The 17,512-nt window shown below is 39.7% G+C and overlaps 2 protein-coding genes across 2 annotated transcripts; one reads left to right on the plus strand and one right to left on the minus strand.

The window, feature by feature from the left end:
* Window positions 1-18: 18 nt before the first annotated feature.
* agk (acylglycerol kinase) lies at window positions 19-3,231 on the minus strand. Its single transcript, XM_008311834.3, has 15 exons — window positions 3,092-3,231; window positions 2,941-2,980; window positions 2,786-2,865; window positions 2,631-2,706; window positions 2,323-2,448; window positions 2,126-2,220; window positions 1,871-1,940; window positions 1,638-1,717; window positions 1,502-1,559; window positions 1,172-1,319; window positions 991-1,088; window positions 812-882; window positions 602-686; window positions 365-515; window positions 19-140 (listed from the first exon to the last, which is right to left on the minus strand). Exons 1-14 carry the CDS (start codon window positions 3,199-3,201, stop codon window positions 381-383), a joined length of 1,272 nt encoding a protein of 423 aa, XP_008310056.1. The 5' UTR covers window positions 3,202-3,231; the 3' UTR covers window positions 19-140; window positions 365-380.
* Window positions 3,232-3,301: 70 nt separating this feature from the next.
* Window positions 3,302-17,407, plus strand: nup205 (nucleoporin 205). Its single transcript, XM_008311835.3, has 43 exons — window positions 3,302-3,400; window positions 3,715-3,776; window positions 4,510-4,652; window positions 5,071-5,242; window positions 5,516-5,660; window positions 5,775-5,934; window positions 6,016-6,244; window positions 6,403-6,567; window positions 6,675-6,850; window positions 6,969-7,085; window positions 7,289-7,426; window positions 7,546-7,696; window positions 7,868-8,073; window positions 8,148-8,330; window positions 8,486-8,536; window positions 8,866-9,075; window positions 9,199-9,436; window positions 9,533-9,722; window positions 9,898-10,018; window positions 10,236-10,317; window positions 10,446-10,610; window positions 10,717-10,841; window positions 10,977-11,091; window positions 11,360-11,509; window positions 11,649-11,723; window positions 11,822-11,979; window positions 12,074-12,154; window positions 12,303-12,494; window positions 12,632-12,833; window positions 12,915-13,013; window positions 13,103-13,251; window positions 13,361-13,552; window positions 13,641-13,762; window positions 13,944-14,076; window positions 14,187-14,313; window positions 14,442-14,515; window positions 14,614-14,742; window positions 14,960-15,086; window positions 15,191-15,363; window positions 15,461-15,590; window positions 15,777-15,905; window positions 16,075-16,145; window positions 16,905-17,407. The coding sequence occupies exons 2-43, from the start codon at window positions 3,749-3,751 to the stop codon at window positions 17,055-17,057; spliced, it is 5,976 nt and encodes a 1,991-aa protein (XP_008310057.1). The 5' UTR covers window positions 3,302-3,400; window positions 3,715-3,748; the 3' UTR covers window positions 17,058-17,407.
* The last annotated feature ends 105 nt before the right edge of the window (window positions 17,408-17,512 follow it).

The raw sequence follows: 17,512 nt of genomic DNA on the forward strand, positions 1-17,512 counted from the left end.
ACAATCAGAGCTCAGGGAAAGTATTCGCTATCGTTTTTACTCATTTTTTACTTCTTGGTCTCAAACCCAACACATACAGATGAACATGAAAAAACTTAGCTTTGCATTGAACTCCAATTTACACAATGGAGTACAGAGTCCTGCAGGAAGACAAGAGATAAATATGTTACAAGCCCAGAGTAAGACCTGGCTCCTTTTACATGGTATTGAATATACTAGTCTCATTACTGGTTAAAAAAACACATGACGTTAAAATTCATCATAAACAAAAACTCAGTTTCTTGGAAATTCTGGATCTAATGATGTTTTTCGAAGTGTGTTTAGTTGTCATAACCAAAATAACCCGTCATTTAAGTGATTTTACCAGTTTTGTTTTTTCATTACTGCATCAATGACTGGAGCTGCTGCCTGCGCTCTGCAGTGATGAAAAAGCGAAGTTTCCGTGGCAACAGTCTTATCTCCACAGGCATCGCCTCATACTCCTCATTGTCAATGTTGAAGAATCCACCAGAATTCTAGATCAAAAGACAGTGTTAAAAACAACCGATACAGACTGGTAATATAAAACAATAAAAGAAAAACAACTTAAAAGCGTTTTTACTTCTGGTAGCTGCAGCCGACACGCACTGGCTTCAAATTGGGTGGAGTTTTTAGTGAAAACAGATGGGTCTTCTACTTTGTCATTCCTACAAAGAAAAACATGAAATTCTTAAACTCACTTTTCACATTTGTATAAAAAGTTTTGCAAAATCTCTATTTATTCACAAAAGTCATTTGTTTGACACAGTCATGGTATATAAAAACTACTGACCCAACAGTGATGAACTCTCCCACAGTGAAGTCTCCAGGCTCTGCACACACGACCAGGGAGTCGTTTATTCGCTGCAAATTTAGATACATAGCAAGTGAATTATATTAAAAAAACATTTTTCTTTAAATATTCAGTTGTTAGTGCTAAGTTTAATGGTAATTGTTTATTCCAACACCGACCCTCTCCACTGGGTTTTTGTTGTGGGTTTGAACAAACAGCTCCAATGTTGACAGTTGCTTCTCCTCCCATTTTTCTGGCTCCTCCACTTTAGGGGGCTCTGGCAAAACACACGTTAACAGAAAAATGATTTTTCAAGTCTTCTTTAGCTGGGACTCAATTTCTACAATTGCACTAACTCACCTTCAACAGGTGGGGACCAATAGTTTTTAAGTCTCCGCATGATATGGTATAGCACATTTGGCCTTGGGGGCTTCTGTAGAGGGAGGTCTGGGGGCCGAAGATTGGGAGCCAGGCAGGACACAGAGATATCCCTTACCAAGGGCCATTCCTAAAAGATATTTTGGGACAATGTCAAATTGGATTACATAGCAAGCCTACTGCAATACATAGAAATGATAATACACAAGGTGTTTAGAGAAAAATAATGAATAAATTATCAATTATCAAAACCAAACAACCTTGCCATTGACTTGCTCCCACTGTTGCCCCTCCCCCTTTTTTATTACTTACCCTTAAAGTACTGAACCAATGAGCAGCATTTGTTTTCATTGGTCCAAGATACCAGTATCTGATGAGAAATCATCAAAGTTAGTTCCGACTTTTGTAGTGTTGGCATTTTTTAAACTAATAATAATAATAATCATACTTGCTGAGTTTTGCAGCCACATCTCTGAAAGCTCCCCATCGCAATCCCATTAGAGCGAAGACTGGCTGCTCTTTCTCCCCCTTAATAAACACAAGAACAAAGTAATACAAAAGGTCCTGGTTAGCTTTCTACTGTACAAACAGAAATATTATTCTAAAAACACATTAATCAGACACTGTTTAAAGTATCTTTATCTAATGGACGTTATGGTGTTAACAAATCCAGCTCCTTACGTTAATTTGTAGTACATCCAGTGGTACAGTGTCTCCCTTCAGAATAGTCAGAGTAGCAGATGTAATGTCTCTGCAAAATTTTAAAAGGATAGATATCAGTTTATTTATATATTAAACTGTATGAAAATGCACATTTTCACACAAAAACATAACGTAATTTAAGGTTGAACTTTATTGACTCCACACTGGCAGCTTTTTTGTGTTGCAGCAGCACAGGGGACAGAGGCAAGGACTGTACAATGAAGAGTTACGTACTTAACTTTGTTGTCACTGAGGAGGTGAAGACTTGGACTCAGGGAATTGTGGGAACCCAGTGGAATGAATCCAATTGGTATGTTACTGAATGTGTCCTTCATACAGAAAATATAAAAACAAGGACAAATCAAAATATTTTTATATCCAAATAAGGTGGCAATTACAACAAACGGATAAAATTATGATATTGCAGGTACCTGATCTGGCCTTCGCAGTAATCCTGTGATGACTTCCTGCAGCGTGCCATCCCCTCCAGCCACAATTAGCATGTCTGTCTGTTCCATGAACTCCATTAGCTTTTTTGCCTGACCCTCATAGTCTGTCTGTAGATGAGAAAACAATTAACTATTGAAGATTAAAGCATTTCAAACAAAGACAGAACCCATAAACTGACTCCAGAACACAGAGTTTATTCCTTAATATTGTACTTTGTGAGTAACTTCTTTAGAGTCATATACTTAGTTATAGTTTCAATTGTATGTGTATAGACTGTGAGAATGAGTACCTTTACAACCGTAATCTCAACTCCAGCAAGATGTAAAATGGGAGCAGCGTTATTTTCAAACAGGTTGTTGGCTTTTCTGGATGCAACACAGAAAATAATCTGTCATTTTCCCCTACATTAATGCTGTTGACATGTTTTAAGATTTGATTCCTTACCCGCTACAGGCAGCGGGATTCAATATTACAGTTGCCTTCCTCAGCCTCTCATTTGGTGCTATCTGTTGACGACCAAATTCCTATAGAGAATATAATGAGTGGGTAATTGACACGTTTTTTTCGCTGAAAAATTACAACAATAAACGATGTCTTACTCGGGCTAGCAGACACGCCTCTGTGCGCAGAACACTGTCACTGTTGTGGCAAAAGACACAAACGTGAAGACACATGGTGCATCTTTTTTTTTTTGACATTATTCTGAATGTGTATTATCAAAATTATACAATGGACACAAAATGATCCTACCAGTGTTTACCATACAGCCAGTAGCCTCCATACGACAAAACACACACAGCAAAAGTAGACTTCTTCCAATGATTTCGCAGAGTCCGAAAAACTTTCACAACTCGAGCCATTATTACTTTGAAATGTCTCTATTCTAATGTATTGCTACACCTACAGCTCCTGCAACCAGAAGCTATAAAAGACAGTATTGCTTTGCAGCGGTCACGACTCAACGCTGTCAAATTGGCATGGGTGTTTGGGTGTAACTTCAAAACCGTACGGACGGACACAGGGCAGAACCAAAAGCTAGTTCCGTGTATTGGCACCGAGGTTCAATATCGTTATATAAATTTTAATTGATTGAGATTAAATTTTAATAGCTATAAAATATCTAATATATTAAATTGAACGTTTGTATTAACAAACATGCCCATAATATGTTAAATTATGGGCTGTTAAAGGTACAATAATGTATTGCTTCATTGGTCCTAGGACCTCGCCTGAATAATTATACAGGATTTAAACTTTTTCATTTGTGATTAACATAATCTCTGATCATACAAATTTATTTCAAATTTTTGTTTTTCTCCAGAATTTACAATCCACATGTGAACGTGTATGTAAAACTCTTATATTTCACACAGGCAGCTTCTTTCGGTCTCACTGAGTGAGTGTATCATGGCGGCACAGATGGCGGTAAATTCGGGTATGAAACACGTTTTTTCATTCCGTTTCAAAATTGCGTTCATCTCAAATAATTGCTGTTAACTATTTCCATTGAAACCGGATATACACATACGTTGTGTCAGCTTTCTAAACAGACTGCATCAATTGTTATTGTAATGGTAATTTCAACTTCAGCCTGCGAATTGCTAAGCTAACATAGCCTGGTCTGCATATTTACTCTACGCTACTTCTTAAAAACATTGACAGACACGTTACGACTTGTTCAAGTTTTCTTGGTCAAAATAAACAGAATACGAATATTAATGTTTATCTAAATATAAAAGTAAGCACCTCACTTGTCCATATCATTACCACTACACACCCACTTTGAACCGAAATGCCATCTTATTTTCGTGTTTGGATAAGCACATGCTTATTTTCTGATTTATCGTGTGGTCCACAAAATATTAGAATCCGTACAATACAAAAAATGTGAGCATTTGGTTTGGCCGAAGACTTGAAATGACAACTATGGCTCGTTTCTGCCACTTAAAATATTAAAATAATGGTCACATTTAAGCTACTGCATTATATCGCCACATACACACACTGTAGATAATAGAACAAGATAACCAGTTTTAATTTCTTAAGTTGTCATATAGCTTTTTAAAATTGTTATATAATAATTATTTAAATATTGACACAATGGCAGTGTTAAAAGTTATGGTTTGTGTAGCTGTGTAAACAAAACTTTTAAATACATTTTTATCCAGGAGCCAGTCTGTGGCGGCCACTGAAGGAGCTCTGGGAGACGGTGGATGGAGCCTTGTTGAAGAGACAGTCAGAGAGTGTCCATCTTTTAGATTTGCAGCTCAAAAAGCATAAACCACACTTTTTGTCACTTTTTAAGAACCCGGTAAGATGTTGAATGTTGATAAGAACATTACCACGTTTGCATATCCAACATATTAACTTTACAATGCCGCGTTAACCTTTCTTGATGTTACATTGGGCTTCTACTAGGATCATGCCTTATATTCGCTCTACAAGTCTGGGTTTGTTGACATGATCATTTGTAATATTGCTTGACTATGATATACACCACCTTAAACACTTATTTATGTTTGGTAACTTTACCTCAATATTTAAACATCAAACTTTTAGTATTGAGTTTTGTATTGAGTTTTATTTTTTGGTTATGTAAAAATGAGTACCATCCAGGGACAATAGCAAAACAACTGAGGAAGACAGTTCAGCAAACATCTTCCGATTTGATTTAAGTTGCTATTTTAAGACTGTACTCTTAAGTTCCCCTTGTTTGTTTGTTTTTCAAGCCCAAAAGTGCTGAACAGAGGGAAAAAGTGCGCAAAGCCAGCACTGACGGCATTGCCATTCAGGGTCAACAGGGGTCTCGGCTGCTTCCTGAGCAGCTTCTGACAGAGGCTTTCATCCTGAGTGACCTCTTTGATATTGGAGAGTTGGCAGCATTGGAGCTACTGTTAGCGGGTGAAGTTGCCTTTTTTTGAGTTATTAAATTTTGTTTATAGTGCCTCAAACACTTGTACTTCAAAAAGTTAAAGATATACAGTAGATATATGCAGTTCTCTCGAGTAAACATAGCAACAACCCAAAAGACCAGTATTCCACACATAATACAAAAGCAAAAACATCACGCATTAAACATTTTGGCTTCATCAGTTTATATATAGTATACATATTACTGAACTATTTCCCCCAAAACAAAAGTGTGAATTCACTAAATTAAATGTTCTCATGTAGGTGAGCAGCAGCAGCCATATTTTCCTGGGCTGACTCGAGGACTGGTAGCTGTGTTGCTTTACTGGGATGGAAAGCTTTGTGTGGCCAACTCTCTGCAGACACTCATTCAATCACGCCATGGCAAAACCTTTACCCTGAATCTAAGGTAATTTATTTTTGTAGGTGTGATAAATGCTTATAAAAGTATGTGGATGTTTTGATAACCCTCTTTACTCAAATAATTACTGTATCCATTATTGTCTTACATATTTTCTTCTAGTGTGGAGTTGGTGGCCCTGACAACTCGTTTTACAGATGAGCTGATGAGCCAAGGTTTGACCAAGCGTATCCTAAACTTGATGTCAGAGATTAGTGTTACACGTGAATTTGAAAAGCTTCAAAAAGAACGAGGCCTTGGTAATGAAAAGCACAGGAAAGAGGTAGGTGCATTTGGTTTGTTCTTCCAAAGAAACATATACCAAAAATTATGAACATAACTTACTTTCCAATCTTGTTGCCAGGTTTCCTACCTAATCAATGAATGCAGACAGGTGCTGGCTGACAGCTTGTTTTCATGGACCTGCCAATCACCCCTAACTAAAGATGACACTCTGGCTCTCATCAGCCATCTGGAAACAGTGACAGCTCAGGCTGATGGCTCATTGCACAGTGTAAACCTGGCTCTGGTTATGGCCCTGCTGTACTGCTTAGACGTCAGCTTTGTTGAACAAGGGACTGAAGATAGAGAAGGTGAATAATAACCTAAAACGTAGTGTACAGTGTACACCTCTATAGTTGAATTCAATGATTGGATAACAAAAACAAATTAATCTACATTTAAAGCAGTGAGTTGTTTAAGTCTGTACTTCACCGCAGCATCTCCTGAAGGATTATCTCTGCCATTACAGATCTGCTCCAGGCACTGCCCTTGTTGACTGAGAGACAGTACGTTGGTGCAGTACACAGTCGTCTCATGGCGGACCAACCATGGAGACTTCCGGGGCTTCAGGCAGTGTGTCGACTGGCATGGGCTCTGTCCCTTAGGGTCCTTTCCCAACTGCCACAAGGTTCTGGTAAGACTTTCTATTTACTTTTTACTTTATACTTTATCTAACCTGCAGTAATAACAGTTGTCCTGGAGGACAAATGTGTTTAATACAGTTTGTTTGGGTCTGTGCAGCTCTTGTAGAATTCACAGAGGCAGATGAGGCCCTGACTGACCAGGCTCTGCTGGGAGATGTCTTTCTGTTCATAAAGGAAGGCATGCTGGGATGTGAGAGTTTTGCACATGAAGAGTTTTACATCCGTCGGCTCCATTCACTTATCACGGATTTCCTGGCACTTATGCCAATGAAGGTGCCACTATTATTATTATTTATTTTTGTTTTAATTATACTCTGATTAACTATTAGATTAGATTAGATTTTGATATTGTTCTTCTTATGATAAATATCTGACTGTGTTTTCTCTCTAGGTGAAACAGCTTCGCAACCGTGCTGATGAGGATGCCCGGCTGGTGCACATGTCTCTACAGATGGATAGTGAACTTCCATCATCCCTGCGGAAAGACCTGGAGCACCTAATGAACCTTGTGTGTCTTTTATTCACTTAAGTGCAGAATCAAACCTCTACCAAAATTACCAAAAAATTACTTTTTTGGTAATTTACTGTACAACTCTTACTTTGTGTGTTTTTTATTCACTGAAGTTGAGGTCTCAACTTCAGTGAATAAATCATCAACTTTTTAGTTCAGTCAGACGTTGTAATAGTATTTGTTGTGGTTTGTCTGTTCAGATAGGGGAGTTTTATAGCAAAGACTCATTTGGACTGGAACTGGGTCTGGAGTTCTGGTGTCCCACAGAGTCTCTCCAACACACTTCTCTACAGGGATCCTACCTGGGAATGGCTCTGCAGAGGCCTCCGCATAAGCAGGTAAAACGCAATATGTTCTGGTATACTGAAGCATTAAAAAACAGTTAATTGGAATTTTTGAAACATTACTGTTTTGAGATATTTATAAATGTTATACTGCTTTTCCATTTTGTGTTTAGGTGGTGTTGTCCAAGTTTGTGCGACAAATGGGAGATCTTCTGCCCTCAACACTCTACATCTCCTATCTCCACATGCTTAAAGGCCTTGCAAATGGCCCACAGTGTGCCCACTACTGCTTTAGCCTATTGAAAACTAATGGAACCACACACAGTAAGAACACACTGTTGCCCTAATATTAAAATGCAGATATTTACAGTTTTTGGTTTGGTTTACAGTGAATGGTTTACAATTACGATCAATTTTTGACAATTGAACTTCAAATCCTAAATAATTACATATTGTCCATGCTCATTAGAATTACTATCACTAAATGTATTTTAGGTGACAACATTCAGGGAGTTTCGGGCAGCCCTGTGTCCTGGGAACATTTCTTTCATTCACTGATGCTGTATCATGAGAACCTACGGAGAGATCTACCAAATCCGGATGCAGTGCAGTACCGACACCCACCATTGAGGGGCATCACTCAAAGAGAGCTGGAAGGACTCACTTCGTTTTTGCAGTTGCTCACCAAGATTATATCATGGGTATGAGGCAACTTACACAAGATCAAGTTTGTTTCAATGTCAGACCTTAACAGTAAGATATTTTCTAACCTCAGAGTGAAAATGCCAGACTGGCCTTATGTGAACATCCTCAGTGGACACCAGTTATAGTGATGCTGGGATTACTACAGTGCAGTGTTCCACCCGTCTTGAAGGCAGAGCTCCTGAACTGCCTGGCTGCCTTTGGAAAGTCACCAGAGATTGCTGCATCACTGTGGCAGTCACTGGAGTACACACAGGTGACCTTAAAAAACATGACAGAGGATGTAGAGTTAATTATTCTTTTGCTGTTAAATCCAGAAAGTTCAACAAGAAATGTCTATAATATTACGACAGATTTTATTCTATATGTTTTGTCACAGCTAAAACTTTTTTTTTTGTTTTTTTGCCACAGATTCTCCAGACTGTTAGAGCTCCAGGACAGAGACAAGCAGCTGGAATCGAGGTGGGTCAATTTATTTCAATTAACCTGTTAAAATAATAGAGTTACAGTACCGGTTTAGTAGTATTTCAGCATAGTGTATTTACATTGACCAACAACAAATTCTACAGGGTAAGGGATTTTAATGGTAGTGTTTGCCATTAAACTACCTAATAGAATTTTTCTGTAGCAGTAAAAACCTAGCCTTGCATGTGTAATTTCTCCACTAATCCAAGACTTTACACTGTCTGGAAATTCTAAGTACTGACATGGGGGTAATCTTTTTATAACACAAGATAATTTGTAAATGATAATAACTGACAAACGTTCTGTTTTAATATTTCTTCTTTTAGGTTGAGCTGAATGAGATCGAGTCCAGCTGTGAAGAGTACCCTCTGACACGGAGCTTCTGTCATTTAATCAGCACCTTGGTGGAGAGCAGCCTGCCTGTTAATCTGGGAGCTGGGCTACGTGTTCCAGGATTTCAGCCATACCTTAACTTCTTGCGAGATTCTGTGTTCCTCCCTTTCCCCACAAGAGCCTACCGTCGCCCAGAGGAGAAGGTACAGGGCTCATCTTATTTTCATTACCAGTTGTATGGAAGTAATTATAGTGTGTATGTTTGCTATTAATCGAAATACTCGTTCATTGTTCTGATTTCTTTTCCCCCTGTTGTCATCACTCAGTGGGAGGTTGCAGACTCTGTTCTGGAGGTGTTTCACAAACTGCTGCGTGACTATGAGCCTCATCCTTCAGACTTTGTTCAGGAGATGGTTGAGCTACAGGGTGAGCAGGTCCCTGCCCATAAGCCCCCCGGCCACAGTATTATGTTCCATCTGCTCAATGACTCCCCAACTCTGGCCCTTTGCCTCAGCCTCCTGGAGGAAGGTGTACGCCAGCTGGACACTTATGCACCATTCCCTGGTGAGACACACGTAACACTGTTACAGTTAGAGTGAATAAAGATCCAGCTGTATGTGTAGGTTTTTAAAATGAATTTTGATTACTGCCCCTCGTCAGGTAAGAAACATTTGGAGTCAGCAGTGTTGCATTGCCTGTGTCTGTTCGACCTGGTTCTGCAGAAGGAGGCAGTTTTCATGGATCTCCTCAGGGAGAGCCAGGATTCTATGCTGGTCTCGCCATTGGAGCAGCTGCTTCAGGGGGTCAGTCCTCAAACACGAAGAGCCGATCATATCGTCACCATTGCCAGGTAGACTGAGTCACCCATTGGTCTCTACAGTACTGCGTGCTATAGTTTAACTAAATGATGTAGCTTTTTACTGAGCATTATGATGTTACTGTTTTATCTATTATACTAATTTGTAAGAGGGTCAGATTCCAGGAATGTTGCACAAAATCATGAGATTCACGTTTGTCTTCTGCAGGTTTCTTTATCACAACAGCTCTGACCCAGAAGCTGCCTTCCAAAGTGCCAAAATCCTACGCCGTGTTGCCATCTACCCAAACATTCAGATTAGGTTGGTGGGAGATTTCACACATGATCAGGTAAATGCAAATTAGCTGTTGTGACAATTAATATGTGAATTTAATCAGATTAAATTGCTGTTATTTTCTTTGTGTCACGACAATAAAGATGAAAAAATACTCAGTGTTGATCTACCACATAGAAACATGATGGACTAAAACTAACCTGTGATGAAAAAGTTAATTTTGCAATATAAGCTTGGGAAACATTCAATGGAGCATTGTCTCTCTTTCTCAGACTGTGAGCGTCAAACTGATGGCTGGCTTTGTGCAATGTTTGGACAATGAGGATGCAGAGGAAGTGACGGAGAAAGTAGATGGTGAGATATGTGTTAATTATTGCAGGGATTTAGTTTAAATGTTTCGTAACGTAAACTGTTGCATTGAATAGTCCATCGTAGTTTTTGCCACCTTTAATCTCATGCTGACTAGCCTAATCTTCTTTCAGAATCAGATGAGCAGAGAAGGCTAGCAACAGTTCGACATGAAACCCAAATCCATATTTTGAACCTGCTTATCACATCCCTGGAGCTCAAGGCACCAAACCTGGCACTGTATCTTTTGGGTTACGAAGTCAAGAAACCTGTGGGCTCAACTAACCTCCAGGATCCAGGTTGGATCAAAACCTCAACTACTGACATGCTTAGTTTTATATGTTTAAGTCAGATATAACAGATAAGAAACAGTATGCTGACTTGTTGGTGTGTTCTGTCCTGTAGGTGTGTTGGGATGTCCACGGAGCTGCTTGCATGCGATCCTGAGTCTGCTGCAAAAAGGGACAGAGAAGAGATCTGGACCTGTCCTCACTCAGCAGGCCCCACACCTGGCTGAGCTTTGCTACCAGGTACACTTTATAGCTTAAAAGATGATTGATGCAATATTGTTTTAGTTTTGCATGTTGTACAATGTTTAAAGTATATTGATGTTAACAATATAAATCAAGTGGGGTGTTTTTCTGTTATTTTCTTCAATCTGGTAGGTGATCTACCAGCTGTGTGCCTGCCCAGATACGTCTGAACCTACCATGCGTTACCTGAGGACCAGCCAGGACTTCTTGTTCTCTCACCTCCAACATTTGCCGTTCAGTCTCCCCAGTGAGTTTAAGATCTTGGCTGATCTCCTAAAAGATAATAAATAATACGTTATGGCATTGGGGTGTGGCGAAGAAAAGGTATTAAAATCAGATTAAGGCAGAACACAGTAACAATAGCTCTGATAATGTGTGGTTGTATTATGCAGATGAGGAAAATATAGACCAGATAACTAGACAGTTGGTGATGCTTATTAGTACAAACATTTGGTTTGTTAATAGAAAGCAGTGATTGTTTTTCTAAATAATGAATCTTCTGTCCTTCTCCACAGGTAACCAGATCGCTTCCCTCTCTCAGATGTCATGGCTCATGAAAACAGCTGCCATAGAGCTGAGGGTCACATCATTAAACCGCCAGCGGTCACACACACAACGTCTGGTCAGCCTCCTGCTAGATGACCAGCCACACCCCCAGCATACGGGTGAGTGCTGTACCATGCTTATGATTACAATATCTGTTCAATGCAAACTTTTTAAGGACATAAAAAATCTTGCTGTACTTCAAATATAAAGCACTTTGCAAATATAGATAAATAAAATTGTGATAAATATTCTTTTCAGCTGATGGTGAGTCTGGAATGGAGGAAGAGAACAGATCTGTTAGTGGTTTCCTGCATTTTGACACGGTTTCTAAAGGTTTGTTTAAAAAAAACAAAAAAAAACCTTCCATCCTTTATAATCCTCATAGTTTTCCTTTAAACCTAATAAATTCCTTTCTTGTTTGTTCCCATCAGTGCGAAGAAAGCTGTTGAGTGTACTCGATGCCATCGATTTCAGTCAGACAATGCCCGAGCTTCTGCAGCTGGATTTCTTTGAGCGCACTCAGATTGAGCAAGTCATCTCCAACTGCGAGCATGTCAATGAGCAAGGACATAATGTGTGCAATGTTAAGGTAGAACGTGTACATTTTTTAACTGTTGGAATTTTTTATTTTTTTTCGTCTTAATTTCAAAGTCCTTTATCGTGTAATATGATGTTCCTCACAGCTGCTACACAGAGTGCTGGTCGCTGAGGTGAACGCCCTGCAAGGAATGGCCGCCATCGGACAGAGGCCAATGTTAATGGAGGTGAGATAGTTTAAAAAGAAAGATGGTTTAATTACACAGTTAAAGCATTCCACTGGGCTGCCAATGACTTCTCCATATTCCATATAGTTAATTCTTTAAATTTTCAAGCAAAACTGATGTACCGTGTCTTCCACTGTGTTGATTCTAGGAGGTGAACTCAATCCTGCAACACGTGGTTGAACGTAATGTTGTCCGCCGGAGTCTAACTGCAAAGAGACATGTGCTGCAGTCTTGGAGGAACCTGGTGGAGACTCTGCTCACTGCCTGCCCTGCAGATCTGATACCTGCTGACGACAGACAACTTATTATCAGAGACCTGCTGCTGGACCTGCATGATAAAGTTAGTAAAAAAAAGCATTTAGAATAAAAACAAAAAGAAAACTGACTTATCAGTCAAAGCTGTCATTTATAAATAAGCAAGATAAATTGAATAATTGTTATAATTACAAAGTTAATATGTACTTCTATGTGACACAGGTGTTGTCCAAGGATGCAGCAGGGGAACTGATGCCCATCGTTGCAGGTGCAGTCTTTACCCTGACAGCCCACCTCAGTCAGTCAGTTCTCTCTGAGCAGCAGCAGGGCCTGGGGTTAGAAACCTCCTCCGGCTTTGCTTCCATCGCCAACTCCGCCCTGCACCTGATCCTAAGAAAGCTTCTGGACTTTATACTTTGTACTGGTTAGTGTACGCCAAACTTGTACATGTGTTTTTGGTATTTAACACAATCCCATGATATTTGTTTTTTTAATTTTCTGTAAGGAGGTGGATACCAGCGTCTTCGTGCTCATCTGTATGGCTCTCTGCTCTACTACCTGCAAATTGCCCAGAAACCAGATGAACCAGATACGCTCCAGACAGGTGCAGCATTATTTTACATTTGTAATGGCTTATTTATTTTTAAATATAAAAATAAAAAAACTCTCTCTCTCTCTCTCTCTGTCATATAGCTGGGAGGGCAATGTGGGAACGACTCACCGCTCCTGAAGATGGCTTCTCCAAACTTCAGAGAGAAAATCTTGCTATCATTGAGAGTTACGGGAAGTCTCTCATGGAGGTTGTGTGTAGAGATGCCTGTGACGGCCATGAGTTTAGCAGAGTAAGAGTCATGCATACATATTTTGTTCTTACCAGAGTAGAACTCGAGGCCTCTGGACACTTCAAATGTGTCTCCTCTGATGTCCCTGGTGTTTCTTCCTGTGTCTCAGATGCTGGCCTTGGCAGTGCTGGACAGAATTCTGTCTATAGATCGTCAGAATCAGTGGCTGCTTTATGCCTGCAACAGTGGCTACCTGCGGTCACTGGTGGAGAGCCTGAGACAGGACGATGTCGCCCTGCAGAGTCTGCTCACGCCTCAGCTGCCCCTACTTAAACCTCTCTACATCTACGAGAGCAAGATGGTGAGATGTGCTCCAGTAATCCTCCTCCCAATACTGTCCTGCTGATTTGACAGTCCTGATATTAAACAGTTTCAACATGTAATTACAGGCTTTGCTCACTCGTGTGGCCAAGACAAGCCAAGGAGCTGTGGAGCTGCTGCGCTGTGGACTAGTGGCTCATTTAATTGAGTGTCAGGTGTTTGACATGGTACCTGACAGTGATGCACACAGGTGGGGGTCTGATGAATTGACAGTGTCTTGTTGTGTTTGTAACATAGTACTGTAGGAAGAAAACACTGACATTCACTGGAATATTGGAAATCCTATTCCCTAAAAATATTTCAATATTTTCAATATTTGATTTCCATCACTCAGACTTCTGATATATCCTATATTTGTTTGTAATTGACAGAGTGATGAGGGACGGATCAGGCTTCATCCCCAGTCCTATGGACCGCTATAGACAGATCCTCATACCAACTCTGAGGCTATTCCAGGTTATTCTGACCTCCACCACCATGAACCACCAGCAGGGGGCAGCACAGGCAAGCGTTTATTTATTAAAAGACAACAGACTCTAAATCATTGCGCACTGGGACCAAATAAAATGATTAAGTATTGTCACCTTTACTTGTATTTGCTCGTGTACTTTTAGGTTCTTCAGTGGCTCATAGTCCATGCAGACACCATCCAGTCTCTGTTGCGCTCACATGATCTGAGTATGGGAGCTTTGCAGGTGCTGTCTTTGGTAACAGGAATCATCAGTAAGACGGCTCTGCCAGGTAAAAAATTATCATTACAGAAATAAAGGACACTAATTTTTTTTAACCTTGCCTGGCATACCTTCAAATTCCACAATGTACAACATCAGTGAAAATAAAAATGTACAAATCAGTGTTTATTTTGTCAGGTGTTTTACAGGCTGGTGGAGATGTGAACAGTGCAGCCATCATGGAGTTCCAGGGTCACATCAACAGATTCCAGGTAAAATCCTTTTCAATTTAATTTTTTTTTTGGACTTTTACCATAAACTTATTTATCTTTTTGCACAGCAAGTTTAAAAATGTCCTTCTACCTTTTAGCGTCTTTGTCTGTCTTTGCTCTCCTGTCTGGTGGGAAGTGAGCGAGAGAGATTACTGAAGCAGGCAGAAATCGCTTCACCTGGAGAGTCAGCAGAACGACGAGAGGACATGGAGGTGGCCATGCAGCAGGTTTGACTTTTTAAATATAAATCAATTTTGCGAATAATTTAGATTACAAAGGTGGTTATTTTTTTAGAAATTGTGTGTCTTGTATCTGTAAGAGGTTAGTGTGTATTAATTTACAGCTACTGGAACATCAGGTGGAGGCCTGTATTCAGCTATACTTGTGCTCAGTCATCAGTTCTGCAGTTTTCCTGACCTAAAAGGTGGGTTCTGCTATTTCCAGGTGTGTGCCAACATAATGGAGTACTGCCAAACTCTGCTGCTGCAGAGCTCCACCCAAGCTCAGTTCAGCATCTGCCTCTTCACCCCTGTAGGCAGTGAGCCAGCTGGCAGAGATGGAGGACGCACAGGTCAGTTAAGTTTTTCCCACAGTGCAGAAAAGCAAAAATTTGACCTCTGTGTCTATTTCTATTGTTATTGTTAATAAATGTACATTGTCATCTTATTTTTTAAGATCTTTCTTCTTCTCTGCCCTTGATGAATTATTCCCGAGCACCCAGTCTGGGTCTGGTTCTGTACCTGTTGAAGACCAGTACTGCAGATTTCTTCAGGTTTCACCAGAGTCACAGACAGAGCCTAGATAAGCTGCAGAACCTGGATCAGCTGCCTCCTGAAGAGCTGAAAGAGGTGAAGATACAGGAGTTTTGATTCAATTTGTCAACTTCTGGAATGCTTTAAAAAAAAAAAGCTTGTTTTTGTAAATTGTTCATTCTTGCCTTTGTAGCTGTGCCATGGTTTGGTGTCAGGCTCAGGAGGTGTAGAGAAAATCTCCTCCGTCCATAGAAGTCTGCTCGCCAAGAGACGACTGGTCCAGCTGATCAACAACAGAGCCAAGCTGTTGGCCCTCTGCTCCTGTATCCTTTGGTCCTTGTTAGCATCACAATGACAGGACTAATAGTAAATACTCAACCGAAAAACAACACAGTGTCCATGACTTGGCAACTGCAGGTTTTCACCTCCCACCATCCAAAACTGTAGTGTGATTTAAAGAGTAAAAACATGACTTTTGTCTTAAATGCCTTGACCCATTTGTCTGTCAGATGTTGTAGAGACATGTTTGTTTGTGTTGTGGCGCCACCTTGAGTACTACCTTTTGCATTGTACTCCGACTGACCCCAAAGACTCTCTGTTATCTGGAGCAAGCTTGGTTCGATCCCGCTTCACTGACGGTAAGAAAATATATTGAAGTAAATCGCATCTCACTTAAATAGTTAAATTCCTCCTAAACTAAAACACCAAAAAATTTATGAAGTACTGAATTTATTTTAATTTTCTAAAGACTTCTGATGAAATAGAGTTGATTTTTGATTATTATTATTATTCTGAATTCTACTACAGATTCATTTGGAGATTTGCAGGCGAGTGCAAGCCGTGGACTGTCGCGAGTCAGCCAACAAGACTTGGACCTGGTAAGAAAGTGCTGATGACAGTGCATATTTTCTCGAAAGGTCTTTCTTTAACAAAAGCCCATTTCAGTTTAGTCTACACCCTGAAAGTACAATAATATATAATGTGTTTGGGAGACATAAGCATTTATTTTACAGACAAAAACAGTATTTTCACTGAAAAAAACATAATAAAAAGGTGCCTGCTGCACACTAGCACAAAATAACAAATAATGTAGACCTGTTTTGAACTACAGTAAAAATTAAGTGAATTGTGAAAGTGAAATTCTGGTAGACACAAGAAATTTCCCTTTCTAAAAACAGCTTTCTAGAAACAGCTTTTTTCCGCACAGGGCAGGTACTGCAGGTCTCTTTTTACTAAGATAGAAATCAGACAACTGTGACCATGTGCTGTTCAGCAGCTCATATGTTTCAATGGCAAGAATATGCAAAACTCCACCTGTTGACTTATGGTATCTTCAGTCCTCAAACGATTAAAATTGTAAGTAAGTGAAGTGTGTTTCTGGCAACTATTTCTAAATTATTTAAAAAATGCTATGTAATTTTTTGGGGACATTGTTCTAATAAATTAAGGTCTTAAAACTACATTCTGTTAAATAATTTAGTTTAAGTGCATTAATTTCAAAGTGTACTCAGTCATCTGAAATGGCCTTTAAAATAAGAAGTAAGCGTTTCATCTCTTCAACCACACGTGAAACTCTGTTTCGGCATTGTTCCTCATTTCACTGTATTTTGTGTGTGTGTGTGTGTGTGTGAGAGTAGCTTAAGAGTGACATGGTCGCAGGTTTCGGGGAAGTGCTGCAGAGGAAGCTGTTGGAGGTGGAGGGCCTGTACAGCCAAGTCCGCTCCCGCTACACCTTCATCCAGGCCCTAGTTCGGAGAATCCGCGGTCTGCTCCAACATACCAAAAGCTGAGACATTTGTACAAGAACAAAAAAAACAAGACCAAGAGTTTCTAAATTGGAACCCTGGCCCCGATGAGTCATGAAAAACTATTAAGGAACTTTTTCAGTCTTTTTGCTTTTTTTTGTGCACCTCACTTCCCTTTTTACTGACTAGTACAACTCTTGTCTTTGATTACTATGGTATGCTAACATTGTTAAATCTGATAATGCTTTCTATGTGACCAATGCTCATGAATTTAGACCTGACACTGGGCAAGTAGAACTAATGAGAACACATTGAACGAATGTTTTACATGTGCTTGTTGAAATTGATTTTTTTTTTTCTTTTTGTGAAAATAAACATTTTCTATGTCTGGTAAATTCTTGTCTTGTTCACTCAGACCAATGACTTAATATGTAACTCCTAATTAGTGTTACATTTGTTGAATTATACTTCTTAAAGGCAAAACTAATAGACGTTAATAT

This window comes from Cynoglossus semilaevis, chromosome 6 (assembly GCF_000523025.1).
Source record: "Cynoglossus semilaevis isolate Cse_v1.0 chromosome 6, Cse_v1.0, whole genome shotgun sequence".
In the NCBI taxonomy this organism is placed as follows: domain Eukaryota; kingdom Metazoa; phylum Chordata; class Actinopteri; order Pleuronectiformes; family Cynoglossidae; genus Cynoglossus; species Cynoglossus semilaevis.